General features: G+C 47.7%; 1 protein-coding gene across 1 annotated transcript; it reads left to right on the plus strand.

Annotated features, from left to right (window-relative positions):
- Positions 1–1004: 1004 nt before the first annotated feature.
- Positions 1005–7679, plus strand: LOC141222233 (dynein axonemal heavy chain 12-like). The gene is made up of 4 exons (XM_073666638.1): positions 1005–1340; positions 1632–1753; positions 2889–3171; positions 7593–7679. Exons 1-4 carry the CDS (start codon positions 1200–1202, stop codon positions 7677–7679), a joined length of 633 nt encoding a protein of 210 aa, XP_073522739.1. The 5' UTR covers positions 1005–1199.
- Positions 7680–20254: the final 12575 nt, after the last annotated feature.

The following is a 20254-nucleotide window of genomic DNA, read 5'->3' on the forward strand; positions in this document are numbered from 1 at the left end:
GGAAAGGGCCAAGGATGGGGAGCATTAGACAAGGAAGGGGCTCAGGGTGGGGAGAATTAGACAAGGAAGGGGCCCAGGATGGGGAGCATTATATAAAGAAGGGGCCCAGGATGGGGAACATTATACAAGGAAAGGGCCCAGGATAGGGAGCATTATACCAGAATGGGGGTCATTATACCATGACATGGGCCAGGATGAAGGACATTACACCAGGAAGGGCACAAGGATGGAGGTCATTATACCAGAATGGGGCCTAGGATGGGGGACAGGATACCAGGATGGAGGACATTGTTATAGGATGGGGGACATTGTACCAGGATTGGGGACATTGTTACAGGAAGGGGCCAGGATGGGGGACATTATTACAGTAAGAGGCCCAGGACCAAGGACATTATACCAGGAAGGAGCCCAGGATTGGGACGTTATTGCTGAAAGGGGCTCAGGATGGGGGGTATTATACACAGAAGGTGGATATTATAACAGGAAGAGGCCCAGGATCAGGGATATTATAACAGGAAGGGGCGCAGGATGGGGAACATTATACCAGGAAGGGGCCTAGAATGAGAGACATTATTATAGGATGGGGCTACAATGGGAAACATCCAAGGCAGGGACGAACACGCGCATCATTATCGGATCTAGAATGCTACAAGGGCCCATACATCTGACCAACATGCTGGTGGGGGCCCAGGTCCAAATTTTGCACATCTGCAGGAACATGGCATATGGCTTAACAGTATGTCATATGTTGGGAAGGGGTTAAGCTACAGCACATTACATAGCCTCTTGCAGCTATATCAATGGAAAAATTAAAAAATGTATGGGTTTTTGAAGAAGGGAAGGAAAAAATGCAAAACAAAAAATTATCCGGTCCTGAAGGGATTAAGGAGTTCCCACCCACAGTAAATGTTGTCACTCAGCTTAAAATCTTCACTTGCTTATTAGCAATCATTAGGATCTCCGAGGCTAAAGTTACATGCGGCTCCAGCTTACATGTAAAGGGGATGGTATCAAGGAGTCTCGCCAAACTTTCCCTACAAATGTCCAACAATTCAGAATTCATATCCATTGATAATTTATCTTCTAAAATGATAGCATTTTTTTTCTATCCTTTTCATTTTATGTGTAATTAACTTTTTGCTCTCCTCCTTTAAGCAATGGGAGGAACGACTGATAAGGATCCAGGAAACCATTGATGAATGGCTGAAGGTGCCGACCCAGTGGCTTTAATCTTCTCTTCTGAGGACATCATGCAGCAAATGCCTGAAGAAGGACGCTTATTCCAGACTGTGGACAGAAACTGGAGAGAGATCATGAAACATTGCGTTAAAGACCCGAAGGTAAATGGATGCTTCATGGTGGACTGATACAAGAAAGCACGGTCATCTTGCATCCAGGATTGATGTTTTCCAAGAGTCCGTGTCCTGATGCTTCCATCACAAGGATCCCGGGTTATGGGGCTCCGCACTGCCTGGACTCCAGCCTCCCGCATCTTCTATTTTCTATCCAAATAGGTTCTAATTTTTCTTTTAATATAAACTATTGGCACAATAGTCAATGAATGTGACCTTTTTTCAGTCTCTATAACTATATAATGGAATCTTACTTATGGGCTATCTACTTTGTTTTAGGTTTTAAGCGCCACTTCTCTGACCGGACTTCTGGAGAAACTTCAGGACAGCAATGTGCTTCTGGATAAAATCATGAAAGGGCTGAATGCCTATCTGGAGAAGAAGAGGCTTTTTTTCCCACGGTATAGTCCTTTCACTTGTTGCAATGATTGTATATATTCCTTAAATATTTTTTTTTCTTATTTAAACGCATTGAAATCATTTTTGTAATTGGATTTCATTAATAATTTTGCACTGTTTGCCTTCTATTGGCTCTGTGTTGCGCTGGCTATTGGACTTATTTTTAATCTGTCTTTTTTCAGCTCCTCTTAGCCGATTTATGACCACAGATCACATCAAAGCTGAATGTGCAGGAAACAAAAAGCCTAACGGTGCAACATTTTTAATGAAACTGAATTGTCGCAAATACTCGCAATTAAATGGGTATTCCCATCTCCAAGATCCTATCCCAATATGTAGTAGGCGTAGTAATAATAATAATATTAGCAAATACCTCCAATTAGAAGTGTAGTATAGTTCTTCTGATTCACTATGTCGCTTTCCCCATGTGCAAGGCATTGCAGTAGCTTCGGTATCCATGGTTACGACCACTCATATAGTGACAGTTATTTGCTAGTGGTCGTAACCTAAGCTACTGCAATGCCCTGCACATGGGGTAAGCGACAAAACAAATCAGAAGAACTATACTAAACTTCTAATTGGAGGTATTTGCTAATATTATTATTATTACGCATACTACATATTGGGGTAGAATCCTGGAGATGGGAATACACATTTCAGTTAAATAAAAAAAAGTTCCCAAAGCTGGATAGCCCCTTTAAGCTAACCATACGCATGAGATATGAGATACCCGTGGTCTGAATGGTTATTTGGCTATTTCTCCTGACTCCCACCTATTCTGCTGAACAGTCATGTGGTTTTAATGGGGAGAGAGGAGAAAGTCGGTACTGGACACCTCCGGCAGCGGGTTATCTCCCCTGAGAACCAAAAGACCGGGTATTGAAATCCCATCTGCCCGATCCTTCTGGCCCTGACATCCTCTATCGGGGGAGAGTCAGGAGACCCCCATACACATCAGTGGGTAGGCCGGTCCTGCTGCAATCGTCAGGTTTAAACTATTTTAATCCAATGTGTATGGGGACTGAATCTTTACTTTAAAGCTTTGCTTTTCTATTTTCTCACATAGACACTAATACAAATGGCGCCTGACCCAATACTTTAATGACATCTTTATCATATTGTGCATTTTCGCTTTAGCTTTTTCTTCCTGTCCAACGACGAAATGCTAGAAATTCTCTCTGAGACTAAAGATCCTCTGCGGGTCCAACCACATCTAAAGAAGGGCTTTGAAGGCATAGCAAAGCTGGAGCTCCTTCCTAACCTGGACATCAAAGCCATGTACAGCACCGAGGGGGAACGCGTAGAGCTCATCCAGACCATCTCCACCTCCGAGGCTCGGGGGGCCGTGGAGAAGTGGCTCATCCAAGGGGAAGATGTCATGTTAAGGAGCGTGCATGATGTTATTGCTCGGTCACGAATGGTACGGATCTACCTACAGACCAAAAGCATTAATTGGAACTAATCTAGTCTATATATATAATCGTCTTATCCCGTCTGTCTGTCTGTCTGTGTGTCTGTCTGTCCAGGAAATCCCGCGTCGCTCATTGGTCCGGCAGCGGCCAATCAGCGCCGGGGGATTTCTAAAAAAAGATGGCGGCCGTTAGCGGCTCATCTGCGGGACGGAGCTGAGCGGCGATGCAGCCGGGAGATGACCGGCGCAAGGCGCTCATCTCCCGGCCGGCAACAGCAGAAGGAACCCGACCGACGGACCCATCTGCGGGATGGAGATGCAGCCGGAAGATGAGCGCCGCGAGGCGCTCATCTCCCGGCCGGTAGCAGCGGAAGGACCGCCGGCGTCGCTGACCTCCATGCGGAAGGGAGGACCGGGGAGCGGCGCGGCGGGTCGGGATACTTCTGCTGTGAGCGCCCGCTATGTCCCGGGTTCTCGCAGCGGAAGTAGCCGCACAGGCAGCGCCGCTCCCCGATCCTCACCAAGACGATTCGATGATTGATCGCGGTCTTCGGACCCGACCAATCACTGATCTTAGCGCAAAACTTAAACACCGCTGTGCTGATTGGTCGCCGACGCTGCCCGCGACCAATCACCGATCTTGGCTCCACATTTAAACACCGCTGTGGTGATTGGTCGCGGCCGATATTTAAATTTGGCGCCAAAATCGGTGATTGGTCGCGGCCGATATTTCAATTTGGCGCCCAAATCGGTGATTGGTCGCGGTCAGCGTCCGCGACCAATCAGCACAATAGTGTTTAACTTTGGCGCCAAGATCAGTCATTGGTCGCGGGCCAAGACAGCGACCAATCACCGATTTGTGCGGCACTTTTAAATAGCGTCCGTGACCAATTGGATGTCAGCGCCACTCCCCGGTCCTCCCTTCACACCCTAGCCGCATGGATCTCAGCGCCGCTCCCCGGTCCTCCCTTCACACCCTAGCCGCATGGATGTCAGCGGCGCTGCCTGTGCGGATACTTCCGCTCCGAGAACCCGGGACATGAGCGGGCGCTCGCAGCAGAAGTATCTGGACTCGCAGCGCCGCTCCCCGGTCCTCCCTTAACACCCTAGCCGCTGATGTCCCCACTGTATCCGCATGGTCTTACAAAGGTCCGGACATTTGTGTTAAAAATCGCTGATTGGTCGCTGGCGCTGCCCGCGACCAATCACCGATTTGGGCGCCAAATTTAAATATCAGCCGCGACCAATCAGCACAGCGGTGTTTAAATGTGGAGCCAAGATCGGTGATTGGTCGCGGCCGATATTTAAATTTGGCGCCCAAATCGGTGATTGGTCGCGGGCAGCGCCAGCGACCAATCAGCGATTTTTAACACAAATGTCCTGACCTTTGTAACACCATGCGGATACTGTGGGGACATCAGCGGCTAGGGTGTGAAGGGAGGACCGGGGAGCGGCACTGCGGGTCGGGATACTTCTGCTCCGAGCGCCCGCTCATGTCCCGGGTTCTCGGAGCGGAAGTATCCGCACAGGCAGCGCCGCTGACATCCATGCGGCTAGGGTGTGAAGGGAGGAACGGGGAGCGGCGCTGACATCCAATTGGTCGCGGACGCTATTTAAAAGTGCCGCACAAATCGGTGATTGGTCGCGGTCTTGGCCCACAACCAATCACGGATCTTGCCGCAAAAGTTAAACACTACGGTGCTGATTGGTCGCGGACGCTGACAGCGACCAATCACCGATTTTGGCGCCACATTCAAATATCGGCCGCGACCAATCACCGATCTTGGCTCCACATTTAAACACCGCTGTGCGGATTGGTCGCGGACGCTATTTAAATGTGGCACCAAAATTGGTGATTGGTCGCGCCCAGCGTCGGCGACCAATCAGCACAGCGGTGTTTAAATGTGGAGCCAAGATCGGTGATTGGTCGCGGCCGATATTTGAATGTGGCGCCCAAATCGGTGATTGGTCGCTGTCAGCGTCTGCGACCAATTAGCACCGTAGTGTTTAACTTTGGCCGCAAGATCAGTGATTGGTTGCGGGCCAAGTCGGCGATCAATCACCGATTTGTGCGGCACATTTAAATAGCGGCCGCGACCAATTGGATGTCAGCGCCGCTCCCCGGTGCTCCCTTCACGCCCTAGCCGCATGGATGTCAGCGCCGCTGCCTGTGCGGATACTTCCGCTCCGAGAACCCGGGACATGAGCGGGCGCTCGCAGCAGAAGTATCCCGACCCGCAGCGCCGCTCCCCGGTCCTCCCTTCACACCCTAGCCGCTGATGTCCCCACAGTATCCGCATGGTGTTACAAAGGTCCGGACATTTGTGTTAAAAATCGCTGATTGGTCGCTGACGCTGCCGCCGACCAATCACCGATTTAGGCGCCAAATTTAAATATCGGCCGCGACCAATCACCGATCTTGGCTCAACATTTAAACACCGCTGTACTGATTGGTCGCGGACGCTATTTAAATGTGCCGCCAAAATTGGTGATTGGTCGCGCACAGCGTCGGCGACCAATCAGCACAGCGGTGTTTGAATTTGCCGCCAAGATCGGTGATTGGTCGCGGCCAGCGCCAGCGACCAATCAGCGATTTTTAACACAGATGTCCTGACCTTTGTAACACCATGCGGATACTGTGGGGACATCAGTGGCTAGGGTGTGAAGGGAGGACCGGGGAGCGGCGCTGCGAGTCCGGACACTTCTGCTGCGAGCGCCCGTTCATGTCCCGGGTTCTTGCAGCGGAACTATCCGCACAGGCAGCGGCGCTGACATCCATGCGGCTAGGGTGTGAAGGGAGGACCGGGGAGCGGCGCTGACATCCAATTGGTCGCGGCCGCTATTTAAATTTAAATGTGGCGCCAAAATCGGTGATTGGTCGCGCCCAGCGTCGGCGACCAATCAGCACAGCGGTGTTTAAATGTGGAGCCAAGATCGATGATTGGTCGCGGCCGATATTTAAAATTGGCGCCCAAATCGGTGATTGGTCGCGGGCAGCGCCAGCGACCAATCAGCGATTTTGAACACAAATGTCCGGACCTTTGTAACACCCTGCGGATACTGTGGGGACATCAGCGGCTAGGGTGTGAAGGGAGGACCGGGGAGCGGTGCTGCGGGTCGGGATACTTCTGCTCCGAGCGCCCGCTCATGTCCCGGGTTCTCGCAGCGGAAGTAGCCGCACAGGCAGGGGCGCTCCCCTGTCCTCTCTAATACGATTCCGCTCCCCGCTCCTCACCAATACGATTCGCTGATTGGTCGCGCTCTCCACACCCGACCAATCAGTGATCTTGGCGCTAAAGTTAAACACCGCTCTGCTGATTGGTCGCGTCCGCTGCCCGCAACCAATCACCGATTTGGGCGCCACATTTAAATAGCGGCCGCGACCATTCACCGATCTTGCCGCCACATTTAAACACTGCTGTGCTGATTGGACGCGGACGCCGGACGCGTCCAATCAACGAGATTGGCGCCAAATTTAAGCAACGCTCTGCTGATTGATCGCGGTCGCTGGCCGAGATCAATCAGCAGTATTGGCGCAAAATTTAAACAACGCTCTGCTGATTGGTCGCGGTTGTCGGCCGTGACCAGTCAGCAGTATTGGCGCCAAATTTAAACCTCACTCTGCTGATTGGTCGCAACCACCGGCCGCGACCAATCAACGAGATTGGCGCCAAATTTAAACGCCGCTCTGCTGATTGGTCGCGGCCGCCATCCGTGACCAATCAGCGAGATTGGCGCCAAATTTAAACAACGCTCTGCTGATTGTTCGCTGTCGCCGGCCTCGACCAATCAGCGATTTTGGCGCCAAATTTAAAGAATGCTCTGCTGTTTGGTCACGGCCGGCGACCAATCTGTGATTTTGGCGCCGAATTTAAACCCGCTCTGCATCGCTCTGCTGATTGGTCGCGGTCGGCGGCCATGACCAGTCAGCAGTATTGGCGCCAAATTTAAACACCGCTCGGCTGATTGGTCGCGACTAATCAGCGATTTTGGTGCCAAATTTAAACACGCTCTCCAGTCCTCACTAACACGGTTCGCTGATTGGTCGCGGCCGCCGCCCGCGACCAATCATCGATATTGCCGCCAAATTTAAACACCGCTTTGCTGATTGGTCGCGGTTGCCGAACGCGACCAATCAGCGATTTTGGCGCCAAATTTAAACACAGCTCTGCTGATTGCACCCGGTCGGCCGCATACCTATTCTAGAATACCCGATGCATTAGAATCGGGCCACCATCTAGTTCTTTTATATTTGTATAAGATTATTTGGCGGCAGTGAATGATTTGTGGATGATGTATCTCTTGCAACAGAGCCAGGTAGCAGATCTTCTACCTGCAATCGGTAGAAATGAATTTGCTAGATAATACTAGTAAGGTTGTCCCTCTCTTAAATGCTTCTGTCAACGTAATTTAACTTTCTTTTTTAAAAGGCATACCCTGCGACTGCAAGAAAAGACTGGGTGAGGGGATGGCCGGGACAGGTCGTGCTCTGTGTGTCTCATGTTCTGGACAAGTGAAGTGCATGAAGCTATCGGCAGTGGCCCGGAGGTACGGCATAAGCTCCTTTACTGATCAAGGTTGCGTCACTATAAACAGTCATGGCCGGAAGTGTTGGCACCCTTGAAGTTGTTCCAGAAAATTAAGTATTTTTCCATAAAAAATTGCATGTGTATTTTCTGTTATACACATGTTTATTTCCTTTGTATGTATTGGAACAACACAAAAAAAGGCAAATTGGATATAATTTCACACAAAACCCCATAAATGGGTCGGACAAAATTGTTGGCATCTTTCCAAAATTGTGGGTAAACAATTTTGTTTCAAGCATGTGATGCTCGTTCAAACTCACCTGTGGCAAGTAAAAGGTGCGGGCAATATGAAAATCACACCTGAAACCTGATACAAAGGGGAAAAGTTGACTCAGTCTTTGCGTTGTTACGTGCCACACTAAGCAGGGAGAACAGAAAGAGGAGAAGAGAACTGTCTGAGGACTTGAGAACCAAAATTGTTGACTAATATCTTCTTTTTGTGTTGTTCCAATATACACAAATGAAATAAACATGTGAACAACAAAACGTGTAATTGTAATAATTTTCTGGGAGAAATACATATATATACATTCATAGACAGACTTCATGAGTTCTCCTGCTAATAGACTGTCATACCCAGAGACGCAGCTTATAGGAGTTTCCAGGGGGGGATATACCATTGGTGCAACAGAGGTAAGGGGACCCACATTCACATCCAAAGATGCAAGCAGCTTATTTCACAGTACGTTATTAGACTGCAAAGAGGCCATGTAGTGTTCTTGCCCAGGGGTCTACTCCTGGGGGTTGCAGTTGTACAGCGGCTCAATATCTTGAAGGTACCCAAAAGGCTCCATAGTATTGTTGGGATTTTGCATTGATTCATGCATCTTGTCTAGAGATGCGCAACTAAATTTGCAGGACCTTGGTCTAAGAGAGCAGGTTAGTAGTCTGTGGCTGTTGGATGGGAGCCTTGCTAACCGCCTCTTACATGCCGGCATCCCTGGCTCCTCTTTTGATTAGCCGGCCAGGCGTGATGTCATTTGTGCCTCACACCACAACTATGACATCGACATCAAAAGAGGAGCCGGAGATGCCGGTTCACGGGGCTCCGGTCCTGCGGCCGTGGAATACTGACCGGACTGTTGGACCAGAGTCCTGCAAATCCATTCGCTCATCTCTACTCTCGTCATATCTACCAATAAGGGAAGACATTGTATGGGATTTCCCATAATACCAGCATAAAATTAATCCATCTGCATTGAGTTTTCCATGCTGTTTGTAGCAGGGTTTTATAGAGGTACATCTGGGTATTTGGAGCAATTTGCGAGGAGGCAAATTGTCCCAGCAGACTCGCAGCACATTGGGGGCTTTCGTCACCATAGAGGGGCACGCTCGTGACGTGGTCAGGGAAATGATCGAAACAGGTTTGTGCAAACATCATGGCTGGCAGCAAACTTTCCAATACCATGTTCTATTTATTATACACTACATGGAGAAAGGTATTGTGCCCCCTCCACATTACACCTACAGGGGCTTTTATGGCCTCCTATTCTAATCCATATCCAGGATGTTAATATGGAGTCCGTCCCTCTACAGATATCACAGCTCAGTATGCCGAGCACCTTCATACATTTCACCATATTCCCATGTTCTTTCCATATCTATGTTATGTTCCCCCCTCTTTTCTTTGAGTTTTCATAGGACACAATTGATCTTGTCACAGTAAAGCAATCTTGGGGTGTACTTACAATGACGTCTATGGGGCAGTAGTCATTTCTGCATATTGAGATGGTGGTCCCTATATAGGAATGTTTTGGCATCTGTAGGTGTCGGCATCCCCTGTATATGACTCATTGCCACAATTGATCTTCTTTATAGTCAGTGGTTTCGATGGCCTAGGTGCGGTTTGTAATATTTTCTATCAATGGTGTGTGCGCCCTCCTCTGTGCAGTGTCGTTCTATAACCATGGATGGACTAATAAAGGGGTTTTATGTCAATTCCTTTAATGACCTTTTGTTCGGTTTCTTTGTAGGTATTATGTCATTCTCCGAGTGGTCAGCCATTCTAAGCCTGAGCAGACATATGGCAATGTAATTGATGTGTGCCTGACATTGTTCTTCCCTATGTGGCGGTGACATATTTATGCTGCCATTCTCCAGTATTTGTTCTAATTAATCATCCTAAAGGTGTTTAGTGGGGTTGAGGTTGAGAACGTGTGGGAAACAGTTCTGCTCTTCTATTCCCTTAGGGTTGGAAGCTACAATTGTTTAAAATGTCTTGTGCTGAAGCATTAAGATATCTTTTCACTGGAACTAAGGGGCCTAGACCACCCCCTAAAAACAAGGCCATACCTCCACCACCAAACTGCCCAGCGGGCACAATGCAGTTAATAGGGTAACGTTCTCCTGGCATTCACCAAATCCAGACTCGTCCATCAGATGCCAGATAGAGAAGTGTGATCCGTCACTGCACAGAACAGGTCTCCTCCAGAGTCCTGTGGTGGCGGCTTCACACCACTCCATCCGACGCTCGGCATCGTGCTTGGTGATGTAAGGCTGCATGCAGCTGCTCGGCCATAAAGCTCCAGGCGGGGGCGCAGTGTTTGTGGTGATGTTGTTACCAAAGTAGATCTGGACTCTGCAGTTATGGAGTCAGGAGAGCGTTCTGCCCTCTGCTCCTCAGCACTCAGTGACCCCGCTCTGTAATGTTCCGGGGTCTCCTGAGGTGCTGCAGTTCCTTCCACTCCTTAATAATATCACTCACATGTGATGGGGGAAGATTTAGGAGGGAAGAAATGTAATATCCAGACTTGTTACCCCGGTGGCTCCTATTACAGGACCGCGCTGGTATCAGAGAGCTCTGCACCACCAGCCGTTCTGTCATATGTTAGTAACAGCACACCGCATGGGAGGGCGGATGTTATACACCGGGGGGCGTGGGGATTGATGTTATACACTGGTGGGGGGCGAGAGTCTTAATGTTATACAAGGCCGAGGGGCCAGATGTTATACCCTAGGGGTACGAGGGGCTAGATGTTATACTGTCCGAGGGCTGGATGTTATACACTGAGGAGCAAGGGGACGGATATTATATACCGGGGTGAGGGGACGGATATTATACACCGGGGGGCGTGGGGACGGATATTATACACCAGGGGCGAGGGGACGGATATTATACACCAGGTGCGAGGGGACGGATATTATACACCAGGGGTGAGGGGACAGATATTATACACCAGGTGCGAGGGGACGGATATTATTCACCAGGGGCGAGGGGACGGATATTATTCACCAGGGGCGAGGGGACGGATATTATACACCAGGGGCGAGGGGACGGATATTATACACCAGGTGCGAGGGGACGGATATTATTCACCAGGGGCGAGGGGACGGATATTATACACCAGGGGCGAGGGGACGGATATTATACACCAGGGGCGGGGGGACGGATATTATACACCGGGGCGAGGGGACGGATATTATACACCAGGGGTGAGGGGACAGATATTATACACCAGGTGCGAGGGGACGGATATTATTCACCAGGGGCGAGGGGACGGATATTATACACCAGGTGCGAGGGGACGGATATTATACACGAGGGGTGAGGGGACAGATATTATACACCAGGTGCGAGGGGACGGATATTATACACCAGGGGTGAGGGGACGGATATTATACACCAGGGGCGAGGGGACGGATATTATACACCAGGTGCGAGGGGACGGATATTATACACCAGGTGCGAGGGGACGGATATTATTCACCAGGGGTGAGGGGACAGATATTATACACCAGGTGCGAGGGGACGGATATTATTCACCAGGGGCGAGGGGACGGATATTATACACCAGGTGCGAGGGGACGGATATTATACACGAGGGGTGAGGGGACAGATATTATACACCAGGTGCGAGGGGACGGATATTATACACCAGGGGTGAGGGGACGGATATTATACACCAGGGGCGAGGGGACGGATATTATACACCAGGTGCGAGGGGACGGATATTATACACCAGGGGTGAGGGGACGGATATTATACACCAGGGGTGAGGGGATGGATATTATACACCAGGGGCGAGGGGACAGATATTATACACCAGGTGCGAGGGGACGGATATTATACACCAGGGGTGAGGGGACGGATATTATACACCAGGGGCGAGGGGACGGATATTATATACCGGGGTGAGGGGACGGATATTATACACCGGGGTGAGGGGACAGATATTATACACCGGGGGGCGTGGGGACGGATATTATACACCAGGGGCGAGGGGACGGATATTATACACCAGGGGCGATGGGACGGATATTATACACCAGGGGTGAGGGGACAGATATTATACACCAGGTGCGAGGGGACGGATATTATACACCAGGGGTGAGGGGACGGATATTATACACCAGGGGCGAGGGGACGGATATTATACACCAGGGGCGAGGGGACGGATATTATACACCAGGGGCGGGGGGACGGATATTATACACCGGGGCGAGGGGACGGATATTATACACCGGGGGGGCGAGAGGCCAGATGTTATACACAAGGGGGAGGGAGCGAGGGGACAGATGTTATACACCGGGGCTGGGGGCCGGATATTATGCAAAGAAGGGCTTGGGGTTGGATGTTATACAGTGGGGTTGAGGGGATGGATTTTATACACTGGCGGGGGGGGGGCGAGGGGACGGATATTATACACCGGGGGGGCGAGAGGCCGGATGTTATACACCAGGGGGAGGGAGCGAGGGGACAGATGTTATACACCGGGGCTGGGGGCCGGATGTTATACCCTGGGGGCCAGATGTTATGCAATGGAGCGCTTGGGGTTGGATGTTATACAGTGGGGTTGAGGGGATGGATTTTATACACTGGCGGGGGGGCGAGGGGAGAGATGTTATACTAAACTAGGGGCGAGGGGTGGATGTTATACACCGGGGGAGGCGAGAGGCCGGATTTTATAAACTGGGGGCTGAGAGTCCGGATATTATACACCGTGGGCAATGGGACTAAATGAAAAAAGCAGAATTCGGTGACTAGGAGTTTTGTCCTATAATGTATGTGCATTTGCCTTCCCTTTAGAAACTCTCCCTTGTGATTCTGCAGTGTCTTAGAGGTTGACTATCTTTTCCTACATTCCTCAGGAGTTTCTCGTGAACAGACTTCCGGTGGCTTGCCCAACTCCGCTATTACTGGGAGAATGAGAATGCGAGAGTGCGAATCATCAACTGCAATGTGAAGTCCGCCTATGAGTACCTGGGCAGCTCCCCACGCCTGGTCATCACTCCGCTCACTGACCGATGCTAGCGGACTCTGCTATGATGTGATGGGTTATGCTCAGAAATGTTTTTGACTTTTGTATGATGCATGAAACTTATTAGCAATTATTATTGATATTTCATACCAGTTCTTTCATGTTTCATTGGTAGATCGGTGCTTTTTATCTAAATCTTGGTGGAGCTCCAGAAGGTCCGGCCGGCACAGGAAAAACTGAGACCACCAAAGATTTGGCCAAGGCGCTGGCCGTGCAGTGTGTGGTCTTTAATTGCTCTGATGGTTTGGACTACATAGCAATGTCAAAGGTACATACAATGTTAAGCTGCTCCATTGCAGATAATAAACTGACTCCATCCGATGTTCTGCTGACATCTTTTGATTATATAGTACAGACCAAAAGTTTGGACACACATTCTCATTTAAAGATTTTTCTGTATTTTCATGACTATGAAAATTGTACATTCACACTGAAAGCATCAAAACTATGAATTAACACATGTGGAATTATATACTTAACAAAAACGTGTGAAACAACTGAAAATATGTCTTATAGTCTAGGTTCTTCAAAGTAGCCAAGAGGTAGTCACCGGAAATGGTTTTCACTTCACAGATGTGCCCTGTCAGGTTTAATAAGTGGGATTTCTTGCCTTATAAATGGGGTTGGGACCATCAGTTGTGTTGTGCAGAAGTCAGGTGAATACACAGCTGATAGTCCTACTGAATAGACTGTTAGAATTTGTATTATGGCAAGAAAAAAGCAGCTAAGTAAAGAAAAACGAGTGGCCATCATTACTTTAAGAAATGAATGTCAGTCAGTCCGAAAAATTGGGAAAACTTTGAAAGTGTCCCCAAGTACAGTTGCAAAAACCATGAAGCGCTACAAAGTAACTGGGTCACATGAGGACCGCCCCAGTAAAGGAAGACCAAGAGTCACCTCTGCTTCTGAGGATAAGTTTATCCGAGTCACCAGCCTCAGAAATCGCAGGTTAACAGCAGCTCAGATTAGAGACCAGGTCAATGCCACACAGAGTTCTAGCAGCAGACACATCTCTACAACAACAGTTAAGAGGAGACTTTGTGCAGCAGGCCTTCATGGTAAAATAGCTGCTAGGAAACCACTGCTAAGGACAGGCAACAAGAAGAAGAGACTTGTTTGGGCTAAAGAACACAAGGAATGGACACTAGACCACTGGAAATCTGTGCTTTGGTCTGATGAGTCCAAATTTTAGATCTTTGGTTCCAACCACCGTGTCTTTGTGCGACGCAGAAAAGGTGAACGGATGGACTCTACATGCCTGGTTCCCACCGTGAAGCATGGAGGAGGAGGTGTGATGGTGTGGGGGTGCTTTGCTGCTGACACTGTTGTGGATTTATTCAAAATGGAAGGCATACTGAACCAGCATGGCTACCACAGCATCTTGCAGTGGCATGCTATTCCATCTGGTTTGCGTTTAGTTGGACCATCATTTATTTTTCAACAGGACAATGACCCCAAACACACCTCCAGGCTTTGTAAGGGCTATTTGACCAAGAAAGAGAGTGATGGGGTGCTACGCCAGATGACCTGGCCTCCACAATCACCAGACCTGAACTCAATCGAGATGGTTTGGCGTGAGCTGGACAGCAGAGTGAAGGCAAAAGGGCCAACAAGTGCTAAGCATCTCTGGGAACTCCTTCAAGATTGTTGGAAGACCATTTCCGGTGACTACCTCTTGAAGCTCATCAAGAGAATGCCAAGAGTGTGCAAAGCAGTCATCAAACCAAAAGGTGGCTACTCTGAAGAACCTAGAATATAAGACATATTTTCAGTTGTTTCACACTTTTTTGTTAAGTATATAATTCCACATGTGTTAATTCATAGTTTTGATGCTTTCAGTGTGAATGTACAATTTTCAAAGTCATGAAAATCCAGAAAAATCTTTAAATGAGAAGGTGTGTCCAAACTTTTTTCTGTACTGTATATACACACACATATATATACTGTATATATACACACACATATATATATATATATATATATACACACACACACATATATATATATATATTGTATATATACACAACACATATATATATTGTGTATATATACACACACACACATATATATATATACTGTATATAGACACACACACATATATACTGTATATAGACACACACATATATATATATACTGTATATACACACACACATATACAGTATATACTGTATATAGACACACACATATATATATTGTATATAGACACACACATATATATATATATATATATACTGTATATACACACACATATATATATACTGTATATATACACACACACAAATATATAGCTGCGTCCTCTGTGTCTCTGTACAGATATAAGTGTAACACGTACTGGATCCAGCACAGGTGACAGTCTGCCATAGAGCTGACGTGCAGTACATACACTGTGTTATGGGGGCGCTCACCTGTGCGGACCCCGCTCTCCGGCCGCTACTTCTTTGCTCATGTAAGGTCTCATTCTGCCATTAAACAATTCGGTTGTCATGGCAGCGGGGGTGGGGCGTTGGTAGGGGGCGTGTCTGGTATAGGGCAGATTGGGGCGGGGCTGTCATGCAGTGCTTGTCTCATCCCTGTAATTTCCTGCTGATGCCACCTGGTGGACAGCATTGGTCAGTACACGCTGAGAATGCTATATTTGCATTGTACTGTGGGAGCTGCTGGTACTACTGGTGCTTCCTGACTGCGGTCCCTATGAGGTATGCAGTATGTCACATGGTGGGGAAGGAACATTTTATATATGTATATGCACTGCTCAAAAAATAAAGGGAACTGTGCGGCCCTCCAAACAAATGCCACCCCACACCATTACTGACCCACTACCAAACCGGTCATGCTGAGGGATGTTGCAGGCAGCAGATCGCTCTCCACGGCGTCTCCAGACTCTGTCACGTCTGTTACATGTGCTCAGTGTGAACCTGCTTTCATCTGTGAAGAGCACAGGGCGCCAGTGGCGACTTTGCCAATCCTGGTGTTCTGTGGCATTTCTTTGGATGGCCGCACAGCCCTCCTTGTGCTCGGCAGAGGTAGCCTGACTGCCATTAGGTACCGAGATGAGATCCTCAGACCCCTTGTGAGACCATATGCTGGTGCGGTTGGCCCTAGGTTCCTCCTAATGCCGGACAATGCCAGACCTCATGTGGCTGGAGTGTGTCAGCAGTTCCTGCAAGATGAAGGCATTGAAGCTATGGACTGGCCCGCCCGTTCCCCAGACCTGAATCCAGGACACATCTGGGACATCATGTCTCGCTCCATCCATAAAACGGACAAACAACACAAATATTGGTTCTATCTTTTACACATTTGGGGTAGCCCTTAAGAGGGCCATTGGGTCAAAGAGAGAGAGAGAAGAGAGAGGGGAGGGAGAGAAGAGAGAGGGAAGGGAGAGATACCGGGAGATACCAAGAGAGGGAAAAAAGAGAGACCCAACCAGTGCAAGGCTAAGCCGGGCAGGCGGCAGCGGCTATTTATACCCACTGCTGATCTCTGATTGGTGGAAAATCTGGGTATGGCTGCTCTGATTGGTGGAAAAACTGGGTGTGGCTGCTCTGTGATTGGTCAGCATTATGACCTCACAGTGGCGATGACTCATACCTCCTGGGTGGTTGTTTTTAATGTATTTTTTGTTGTAACATTTTGTATGGCTGTTTGCTGCAGGGGGTGGGGTCGGGAGTATTTTAACCCCTGCACACCCCCATGACCATATGCCTCGACCCGTAGAAGCGTGATAGACACGCGAAACAGCCGTCGTCCGCAAAAGGCGCCGCTTCCCTGTATTTTTAATGGAAATGGAATAAAAGAAGATTTTATTAAATCGGTGTGCCACCTCGCTTTCTTCATGTATGAGTAGTATAATAATGATGATTTATCCTGGGGATGGGTTATCAATATCAGATCGGTGGGCTCCGACACGCGGCACCGGCTCTACCCATCAGCTGATTGCAGCGCTCAAGTGTAAATAGTGTGAAGATTGAACATCACAGCTCCATTCACTGTACTGTGGGTCCTGCAGATCAGCTAATATTCATGTAATAGGAGCTGATCTGCAGCACCAGGGAGCGGCCACTACAGAGTGAACAGATCAGTGATTTTTCAGCTCCTCAACACTGTTTACATCTGACCTCGGCCGAAGCTGCAAACAGCTGATTAGTGGAGGTGCCGTGTGCCGGACCACCACAAATCTGATATTAATGAGCTAACCAGGGGATAAGCCATCAAAATGTTTGTCCTGGAAAATCCCTTTAAGGCCCACCTGCACATAATAAATATATATATATATATATATATATATAGCAAAGAGTGGGAAGGGGTTAATCAAAGGCTCATAAAACGGACAAACAACACAAATATTGGTTCTATCTTTTACACATTTGGGGGAGGGATAGATACCGGGAGATACCAAGAGAGAGAAAAAGAGAGAGACCCAACCAGTGCAAGGCTAAGCCGGGCAGGCGGCAGCAGCTATTTATACCCACTGCTGATCTCTGATTGGTGGAAAATCTGGGTGTGGCTGCTATTTATACCCACTGCTTATCTCTGATTGGTGGAAAATCTGGGGGTGCCTGCTCTGTGATTGGTGGAAAATCTGGGCATGGCTGCTCTGTGATTGGTCAGCATTATGACCTCACAGTGGCGATGACTCATACCTCCTGGGTGGTTCTTCTGGGCAATTCTGTTTTCTGATTGGTGGAAATTCTAATCAGCATTATGACCTCACAGTGGCCGTGACTCATGTTTCATGGACTGTTCTATCTGGGTGACCTGAAACATGCTGATCTCTGATTGGTTGAAATTCAAGTCATCTTCATGACATCACAATCGAGAAGAATGAATATCCAATTTACTTAATATAAATGACCAGCAATGCTGTTCTCTTAATGGTGGAAATTCAAGTCATCTTCATGACATCACAATCAGCATGTTATTACTGCCGATATGTCCAATTTTTTTCCTAAATTTCCTACGTTTGTCCTAATTTATTAGCACATATATACCACTCATTCCTACAATCAAAGGATCAGGAAACCCCTCTGAAATCAATATCCTACAATTTACCCCAACAGCAAAAAAACAACTATACACAAAATACCAAAAGGTATATCAGATTATTAATGAGCAAATAAAAGACACATAAAAATAATTTTTAGAAATGTGTAGAAAAAATGCTGTAAAGTAAGAATGCTTCAAAAATAGAAATGTTAATGATCTATTTAATCAATTAACAAAATACAAGTGAATGAACAAACGAAAAATCTAGATCCAATCAATATTTGGTGTGACCAACTTTTCACTTTAAAACAGCGTCAATTCTTCTAGGTACACCTGCGCAAAGTCAGGGATTTTGTAATAATACAGTCAGGTGTCTGGTCATACACCATGGCAAGACTGAGCAAGAATACACAAGGAAGTTATACTACATCAGCAAGTTCTCTAAGGCACAAATTTCAAAGCAGATTGAGGGTTCAAGATGTGTCATTCAAGCACTAGTGAAGAAGCACAAGAAAATGTGCAAGGTTGAGGTCAATAGATGCAGTGGTCGGCCAAGGAAACTTAGTGCAGCAGATGTATGACACATTATGGTTACTTTCCTTCAAAAGCGGAAGATGTCCAGCAGTGCCATCAGCTCAGAACTGGCAGCAACCAGTGGGACTCAGCTTCACTCATCTACTGTTCAGAGAAGACTGGCCAGAAGTGGTCTTCATAGCAGAATTATGGTGAAAAAGCCATATCTTCCACATCAAAACAAGGCCAAGTGACGCTGAGTCACTGCATTAAAACAGAGAAAACGGGGAAGGAGGGGGGGGGATTGGCAAGATGTGCGCGGTTGAGCCAAAATATGAAAAATGTGGTTGTTACTGTAGGGAGTTTGTTCACTGAAGGGCTGGAGAGCAGAACAATAATGAGTGTCTGTGGTCAATAGTGATGCATAACCACGGTGAAGGGTCCTGTAAGTTTGGGGCTGCATTTCAGCAAATGGAGTTGGGAATTGGGTCAGACCTCATGCTATAACATTTTCCCCCATCATGGGCCCCTCTCTGGCATATTGTCCCCATTCTGGCATAATTTCCCTCATTCTGGTTTAAGACATCGCTGTTTGCTCCACTGCACCTTCTGCATTCTTCAATATCCAGATCCATATTCCAGTTTGTCTTCTCTTCTGCACTACGTGAGTCCACAATCAACTGAGGAATACCTACGTCTGCTTACTATCCTTATTTCTGTTTGCATACTACTGTACCTAAGTAAACTTGGACTATCGTTAACGTTTACATACCCTAATAGTAATGAAGGCCGTGCCTTACAGATTAGGTTCTAAGAAGTATTGTTTGGAATGAACTTACCTTCATAAACTGTTTGCTGTGATCTTTTGCACTTGAGTTTAAAATAGACTTTCACACTACTCTTGTCTCAGTCTCTGCTTTTGGCCCACGCCATTGGACTTCAGGGTATCTACTAACATCGTAACAGGCAGTTCCTTTGAGCTCATGATTCTCATTTGGTCTGACATGCACTGTGAGCTGTGAGGTCTTATATAGACAGGTGTGTGCCTTTCCAAATCAAGTCCTATCAGTTTAATTAAACACAGCTGGACTCCAATGAAAGAGTAGAACCATCTCAAGGAGGATCACAAGGAAATGGACAGCATGTGACTTAAATATGAGCAAAGGGTCTGAATACTTATGACTAGAGATGAGCGTTGTTCTACTCGAACTGTTCGCCAATCTCAAATTCGAGCTGTTTTGGGTGGTGTTCGAGCCGTTCGGCGAACACGAACAATTTGAGAAAAATTCGGCTGTTCGAGGTTATGTTCGATAACTGTTCGTGCACCAAAATCATAACTGGATTTTTTCTCAGTAATGATGAAAATTAATGTTAATACGCAGTTTGAGTGTACAGCGGGGCGGGGGGAGGGGCAGGGGATGGATCTCTGCAGGAACAATGAAGATCTCCATTTTTTTTTCTCTTTCCCGCATTTGCAGTGGGGAGGTGCAATCTGTCAGCCTATCAGCAGCGCACACACGGAGCGAAGTGCTTTTTTTCACACAAGCAAGGGCATGTGTCATTGGCAGTGTATGTCACATGTCCTTGCCCTATAAGACCAAGCCATTTTCCCCGTCGCCACCATTTTCTCACTGCTGCAGCTGCGTGTTAGACGGCACCGCTGTTGCTGTGTGCGCTATACCTTGTTAATTTCAAGCCAATTTTCGCACAAATATACAGATAGCTTGGGAGTAGGGAATAGTTGTG

The sequence above is a fragment of the Phyllobates terribilis genome, unplaced genomic scaffold (assembly GCF_046119375.1).
Source record: "Phyllobates terribilis strain yellow unplaced genomic scaffold, ASM4611937v1 Scaffold_347__1_contigs__length_1996218, whole genome shotgun sequence".
NCBI lineage: Eukaryota > Metazoa > Chordata > Amphibia > Anura > Dendrobatidae > Phyllobates > Phyllobates terribilis.

Excerpts from the sequence above, each read along its gene's own strand:
- LOC141222233 (XM_073666638.1), top strand. The coding sequence starts at position 1,200 with ATGGCTGAAGGTGCCGACCCAGTGGCTTTAATCTTCTCTTCTGAGGAC. Across the intron at positions 1,754-2,888 it reads AAGAGGCTTTTTTTCCCACG|CTTTTTCTTCCTGTCCAACG; the intron begins GTATAGTCCTTT and ends TTTTCGCTTTAG. Across the intron at positions 3,172-7,592 it reads TTATTGCTCGGTCACGAATG|GCATACCCTGCGACTGCAAG; the intron begins GTACGGATCTAC and ends CTTTTTTAAAAG.